Source organism: Zosterops lateralis (assembly GCF_965231275.1).
Source record: "Zosterops lateralis genome assembly, chromosome: 16".
Classification (NCBI taxonomy): Eukaryota; Metazoa; Chordata; class Aves; order Passeriformes; family Zosteropidae; genus Zosterops; species Zosterops lateralis.
This window is the reverse complement of record NC_139776.1, coordinates 2,414,873-2,421,828: the sequence shown is the minus strand read 5'-3', so window position 1 is coordinate 2,421,828 and position 6,956 is coordinate 2,414,873. Positions and strand designations below refer to the sequence as shown.

General features: G+C 40.4%; 1 protein-coding gene across 2 annotated transcripts in view; it reads right to left on the bottom strand.

The window, feature by feature from the left end:
• Positions 1-6,956, bottom strand: part of LOC310915809 (formin-H-like) — a 35,409-nt gene continuing 28,453 nt past the window's right edge. Inside the window, exons 10-17 of one of the 2 annotated variants that reach the window (XM_083872950.1) lie at positions 6,260-6,350; positions 5,483-5,569; positions 3,782-3,934; positions 3,190-3,319; positions 3,017-3,049; positions 2,425-2,528; positions 1,316-1,399; positions 1-647 (exon numbers count right to left, since the gene is read on the bottom strand). In XM_083872950.1, the coding sequence (XP_083729076.1) occupies positions 543-647; positions 1,316-1,399; positions 2,425-2,528; positions 3,017-3,049; positions 3,190-3,319; positions 3,782-3,934; positions 5,483-5,569; positions 6,260-6,350 (787 nt within the window). In that variant the 3' untranslated portion in view covers positions 1-542. Of the gene's footprint in view, positions 648-870; positions 1,400-2,424; positions 2,529-3,016; positions 3,050-3,189; positions 3,320-3,781; positions 3,935-5,482; positions 5,570-6,259; positions 6,351-6,956 lie in introns of those variants that run through there. The other variant, XM_083872949.1, reaches the window with a different exon arrangement.

The window sequence follows — 6,956 nt, the reverse complement described above, 5'->3', positions numbered from 1 at the left end:
ACCACTATTTTTATTCTCCTGCCTAGTGGGGACAAGGCAAAATAAAGCACTCAGATATTTTCTTCATTCCATACTTAGGTTGCAATGTTTTAATAGCAAAATAAACAAGAATTTGTTTAAATATTCCCCTCTGTGGGTAACAATTCCTCATTTCATTATAAAATGTGTGAAGCATTCTTTAGAAATTAGATCTAGAAAGTTATTAATGGAAAATAATAATTAAAACTGGGCCAGCAGTTGGGGCTTCAGAGGAAAAGATGGAAAAGAGAAATGACAAAAGGTCAGAAGTGTTTTTTTTCTCAATATATGAGAATCTCAAGGTACAAAAGCACAGAACTGAGAGGCTCATGGGTGATCTGGGATATTACAGGTTAAATACCACTTAAAACGACACATTATAAATTGGATTTCTCTCCAAATCAAGGTGCTCTGCTGCACTGCTGAGATTGCCAAGGTGCTGCTTATCAGTAATGAAAAAAATAACAATTAAAAATTGTTTCCTGGACTCCTCTTTCCCTCCCCTCTCCATAAAATTTGTGTTTTTATGGTGTGACTTCAGCACACGCCTTCCTGAACTCGGTGATGAAGGAAGATATCCACCCAAAGAGCTCCTGGGAGTCCAGGTCTGCTGCCTCCCCAAACTTCACCTGCAGATTGGAAATAAAAGGAATATTTAATATTTACTACATCTGAGTGATCTAAACCATGTCCAGGAGCTTAATGGAATTTAAAGAGCAGAGAAAAGTCAAATCCCTCCGTTATTGTTAATGTGAATATAAAGAAGAGGAATAATAAGAGATAAAGGAAGAAAAGGAGGAAACTTTGAGCTGTCTGAAATCCCCAGGGAACTGAGATCCCAAAATATCCCAAATAAAAGTGACCTGAGGAGTTGCCATTGAACCACCCCAGTGACCTGGGTCAATCTGGAGTGCAAACCTCCAGCTAAAGGGGAGAAAAATCAGAAATTCCTGAAGTTTCCTGGCTCTGCACTCACTAAATGAATCCATTCATTAAAAAAATACAGAAAAAAATGTCCTAATCCCAGGACCAGGATATTTTCCAACTTTCACAAGTTATTTCTGTCCCTTTCCTTAAGATCTCTGACCACTGTTAAATACGAGATTTTCTTTCTTTTTCTCTAGTATAGAAAAAGAATAAATATAGTATTAATTCCCAGTATAATTATAAAATATCCCAGTATAAATATAAAGCAAGTGGGAATTTCTTGCACTCCTTTCCCCTCCCTTTTTCCCCTTAAAAAAAAAAAAAAAAGAAATGTAGGTTTATTTTCATTGCATTTCAATACGATATGTACCAGCACGCTGCTATAAAGCTTCTTCATTTCCTCACATCTTTTTGACAGCTGGGAGAGATCCCCTTCATATTTCTGAATTAAATCCTGTAATAAAATAAAACCTCTTAATTTGCTGCGGGAGCACACGATTAAAGCAGGAATTTAAACAGCAGCCAAAACAAAAAAAAATCATTCGAGGCAGAATTTTCACGTCATAAAAATTTCACATTTCACAAAAAGAGAAGCACACACACATTCCTTTGCAAGTATTACGGCATCAAAGGCAAAAATAAAATAAAAGAAATGTTGATGTTAGAGAATTTTAACTGTGTTATAAAATGATAAAAGCTAAACCCAATAAAAGTGGCAGAGCCAGAGAAGCGTCACAAGGTTCTGATTTTTGGCCTTTTTTTGCCTGTAAAGAAAACCCTGCCAGTTCCAGGTCCTCAAAGGGCAGAAAAAAGGGCTTTAGAAACAAGGCTGGGAATAAAATCTCTTCATTTTTGGCTTGTTTGGGACATTTTCGACAATTTGCAACAACTTCAAAAAAAACATTTCCATCCCCAGTGTCCCGCCCATGTCCCTTCGTGCTTCAAAAACCATCACACAGAGTGACATAAACTCTGTGTTTTGTGTCTGTTCTCCCTCACATCCCTTCCCCAGCACAGACAGGATTCTGCAGCTCCAAAATCACTGCCCCAGATCAGGATTTTAAGGCCAAAATTCAACTGATGCCACAAGAAGCAGAAATATCAATTATTTACTTATTCCTTTTCTCTGTCAGTGTTTTTTTTTCCCCTGGTTTTCTTTAGCGAAACGCTCTTGTTTTCTTTCTTTTTTTTTCTTTTTTCTTTTTTCTTTTTTCTTTTTATTTTTTTCTTTTTTTTTCCTTTTTTTTTCTGTTTTTTTCTCCTTTTTTTAATTTTTTTTTTTTTTTTTATTTTTGTCTAATTTTGAAGGAGGAATCAGTTTCACATCAAGCTTTTGCATGTAAAAATATTTATTAAAAGCTCTCCCATGGACACTGGGGTGTGGACCAGATCCCCCTCTGGTCCCCAGGTGTGAGCACCAACTCCCAGGTTACTCCTGCCTTACTCCAGCCCACAGGGAGGTTGTGGTTGATGATTTACCTTGAGTTCCTTGCAGAACTGGGACTCCTGGGCTGTTGTCCTGCTGCCTTTGGGTTTAATGAGCCTCCTGCACTGGATAAGGTTCTCCAATTCTCTTTTTAGAACTAACAGAAGGGAAAAGAAGAAAAGGAGGAATTTCACCAGCATTGAAGAGTTCTCTGTCCCTCCTGTCGACTTCACTGGTGCTGGATCCTTTTCAGAGAAGGAAACCAGAAAGTTCTTGAACTCCAGGAGGTTTTTCTCCTCCCACCTTCCCAGAGACTCTCCCAGCCATCACTTGTACCACTTAACTTTTATATTTTATCATAAACTCTATTTACCACAGCCAGTGTTTTTTGTTGTTTTTGTTTTTTTTTTTTTTTTTTTTACATTTCTAAACTACCTGGACACACTTCAATATTTCTTTTTTTATTATTATTTTTAAAATTCTTCACAGTAACGTGGCAGGTTCAGCATCTCCATGGCAACACTTCACCTCGGTGTTTTGAACCTCTAACTCTCTTTACAAACTACAAAGAGGTGGAGGGAGAAGCTGTTCCAAACGACTGCACCGCACATGGAAAATCTGAGTGAAGAAACCACATTTACATACCATCAACTTCAGCACTGAGACCCTTCATGGACGCTGGGAAGGAAAGAGAGACGGAAAAATCATTATAATAATAATAAATATAATTTATATAGTGAGAATATGAGTTTGCACAGAAGTTGAAGGATTTAATTTTATTCGTTGATTATTTTCCACCCCTTTTTCCCTCCTCTCACCATCAGGCACAGCTTCAAACTCTGCCAGCTCCTGGGGGAAGGTGGCCAGCTCGGGCTGGTGCAGCAGGATCTGTTCCACCAGGGCGTGCAGGAGGGTGAAACTCCTGTCCCTGCCCCTCAGCAGAGGCAGCTGCAACAGAGCAGAGAAACAACTCACACACTGAGCTGTCACCCCTCAAAAAAATAAATAAAACACGAGAAAAGAACGGCAGAGGGGCTGAGACATCCCAGGTATAGAAAACAACGGAGTTAAAGTTCTTGTTTTGCTGTTTCACACACATTCCTGGTTCAGAGCTGGTGTTTGCAGCTCAGAAAACTCCTCGTGCCAAGGGGTTTTAATATCAGGGCAGGCAGGATTTTGATGTTCTGCCTCATTAGAGGCACAGCAAATTCAGCAGCACAGAGGCAGTGATGCTGCCTGTGACCACAGACAGGACAGAATTCAGTGTCACACTGGGGTTTATTCTCCTCTAACCGAGGGAAGGTGTAAAATGTGAGCTCCTCATTAGGAATTATTGCCTCTCCACACTCATAGGAATGGCCAACAAACCTTGAACCAGGATGACTTTAATTAAAGACAATGTTTACTCACTTTGGCCAGAGATGAGAGCCGGAATCCTTTGGCCACCTCTTTCCCAGCCTTTTCATTCAGGTGGTTCCCCAGGGCTAAAATGTACTCCAGGACAGCAACAAACTTGGGGCTGGACTGCAGCTGCTTGCTGGCCTGGATATTCTGGATTATCAGCTGGAACACACAAACCTCCCCTCAGACAGAGTGAAAATGTGGATGATCCATGGGCTCTGTCCCTTCCCTGGGCCAGCCCTCACTGTCACCCCAAGGACATGTCCCTGTCCAGACCCCTCAGGGGTTTCCAGCCACCCCAAACTCCCCAGGACAAAACTCCAAAAGGAGTCACATCCTTCCAGCCCTGCCAAAACCACTCCTGGGCACAAAAAAGGGTTTTGCTGTTTGTTTGCCCAAATTTCAGGGATCAGGGGAAGCAGCTCCATCCTTCACCTCCCTCCCTTTCCATTTCTACCAGCTCAGTGCTGTTATCAAAAGTCTCTTATCAAAAAGTCTTAGCACAGTTTCCCCACAAGGAAGAATGATAATTTCCTGTGCTCAAAACTCAGAAATTCAGTTTTCCCAGGGAAGCCACCTCCCTTCTAGGCCTACAGGCACAGGAGGTGATTTTGTTCTCAGTTAAAAATTTTATATTTTTTTAGCACCACACCTCTTTTCATCAGTCACCAACACACAAGTTTAAAAACAGGGCGAGGATGAAGCACATGAAAACTGTTGTTGAGGCATTTACAGCACAGCTCAGGGCCAGAGGGTGCTCAAAGCCAAGATTCAAATTGTCCCTTAGGATTTGAGGTGGTTTAAAAATAGGTTTTAGCATGGATAAAACATACTTAGATGTTAATTAGGCTCTTCAGTGAACATTAAATATCCATCAAAGCAAACAGTGCATAGAATAACTCTCAAATATTCAATATTTGGCCTCAGTGGAGGAGAGCAAAGGTGCAGCTGCACCAGGCAGGCTCAGGGATTTCTGCATTTCCATCTGTTCCTCTTCTGAGCTCCCCTCACTGTTCCTGTGGTTTTGATCACAGCCAGGCAAAGGATAACAACCTGGTCCTGCAGAACTTTCACATTTTTATTTTTCATTCCCATGCAGAACGAGGGCAAAACCTCTGAAATGTTTTCATGGGGTGGAAATTCTTGTTTAGAATCAAAGCATGGACAAAACCTGGCAGGGAAAGCACAGCCTGGAACAGCAGGACCCATCAGTCCCCAGACTGGCCCTTGGTTATTTGTATCCCCAAACCCTCAGGTCGTCCTGGAAAAAGGCAGAGAGGGGACTTGAGCTCTGGATCCCAAAAATTTCAGTCCAGAGCTGTCCAGCTCCTTCAGCCTTCAGGAAATGATAAATCCCTGTGAGATTTGTCAAATAAAACTCCTCCGAGTCTTCGATGGATTCCTTCAGCTCCTGGGGCCAGAACATCCCCACAAAGGGAATTGAATTTTAATGGTGGAATTCACTCCTGTCTTATCACTGGCCACAGAAGGAGGAGAGTTTAATAACTCCAAAGGAAATTTTGAACATCTTTTCCCCTTATTTTCTCCCTCTCAATCATGATCTCGTCTCGTTAATTGATTTTTGCCACATCTCTGCCAGGCTGGACCGTCAGAGGTAAAACCCACACAGGGTGAAACTGGAACCCCTTTTCCTTCTTGGAAACACCTGCTCAGGTGTGGAAATGCCCAGTGGCATCTCCTGGTACTCACAGGCTCCAGGTCTCTGATGCTCTGGGGGAGCTCACGGACACTGAGCAGCAGATCCAGCCTCTGGCCCAGCTGGGGGATTTTACACATCTGCACAGAACCCAGCAGAACCACAATAAAAACTCACAGTTGTACCAAAACATGCACACACCTTTCATTATTTATCCAGCAGTTCAGCTGTGCCGTTGTTTGCCTGATTTCTGTGCTCATTTATTAATTTTATTCTGTACTCATTCATTAATTTTGTTCATTTTATTCTGTGCTTATTTATTCATTTTATTCATTTTCTTCTTAATCCTGTGGATACACTCTGGCACATTCACTGTATCCTCCTGGGCAGGAATTCTGAAAATCAATCCTTTCTTGTGAGCAAAACTGGTTAAATGCATTTAATTTTATAGATGATGGCTTCTGGATTTTTGGGAATCTAGATTGAGGTCAGGATAAATTAGTTCCTACTCTGTAGGGAGTAGGACTGTGACAAAGGGATCCACAATTCTCTATTTGTTATCTACCTCTCTGAATTCTCCATCAGAATAACCTTTTTATTCTGATTCTGGGAGAGATTGTAAATTTAAGTTCTAAACACCATCTCTTTGCAGTGGTTTTTAGCTTGGAGAACGTCCTACAAGTAGGATGTGGTGTCTTTCAAAATTGAAACTCCTCATTGTAAAATAAAAATAAAAATAAATTATAAATAAATAAATAAATAAGTAAATATATAAATAATTAAAAATAAATTATAAATAAATAAAAATAAATAAAACCATCACACCTCACCTCCAACATAAACTGGTCCACCACGTGCAGCTCTGAGCAAGACCCCTTGAAGGACAGGTACCTTTCTGCATCTTTGGGGGTGGGCAAATACCTGCAAAGAGAAAAATCAAAATTGGGTTTCCTCTTCCTCCTCATTCTCCATTCTGATAAATTAATTATTCCATTCCTTGCCCTGGAATTCCCTGCAATTTGTGTGTGGTTTGTGTGTTTAGTATTTATTGCTTATCCTGGGTTATTTGGGGAGCAAAAGTGACCTGCAGGTCTGTGGTGGTTTAGCAAAAATGTGAAAAGTTTTTCTTTTTCCTAAAGAAATTACAGCACCGATGGACAGCTCATTGTCTGCCCAGCAGATTTGTGACATTGAGTATCTCCATAAACTCTAGAGAGGCTCCTCTCCCAAAATAATGCCAGGTTGTGTTTAAATAGTTGCAACTAACTGAAAATCATAGTTTTTCTCTCTGTGTTAAGTAAAAAAGTGAACAGTTTGTAATAGAGAAAAATATTTGAATAATATAAAAATATATTGAATATTTAGTTTCTTTTCTTAGTGTATATTAATAAAATCAGTGTTTTACTTTTAAGTTAAACCTGTTTCACCTTTTTCTCCCAAAATCTTCTCTCCCGATTAGTGAACAAAATCCAGCAAATGCAAAACCACCACAAGATCCCTCTGGATATCTGGGGATGCCTCTAAGGC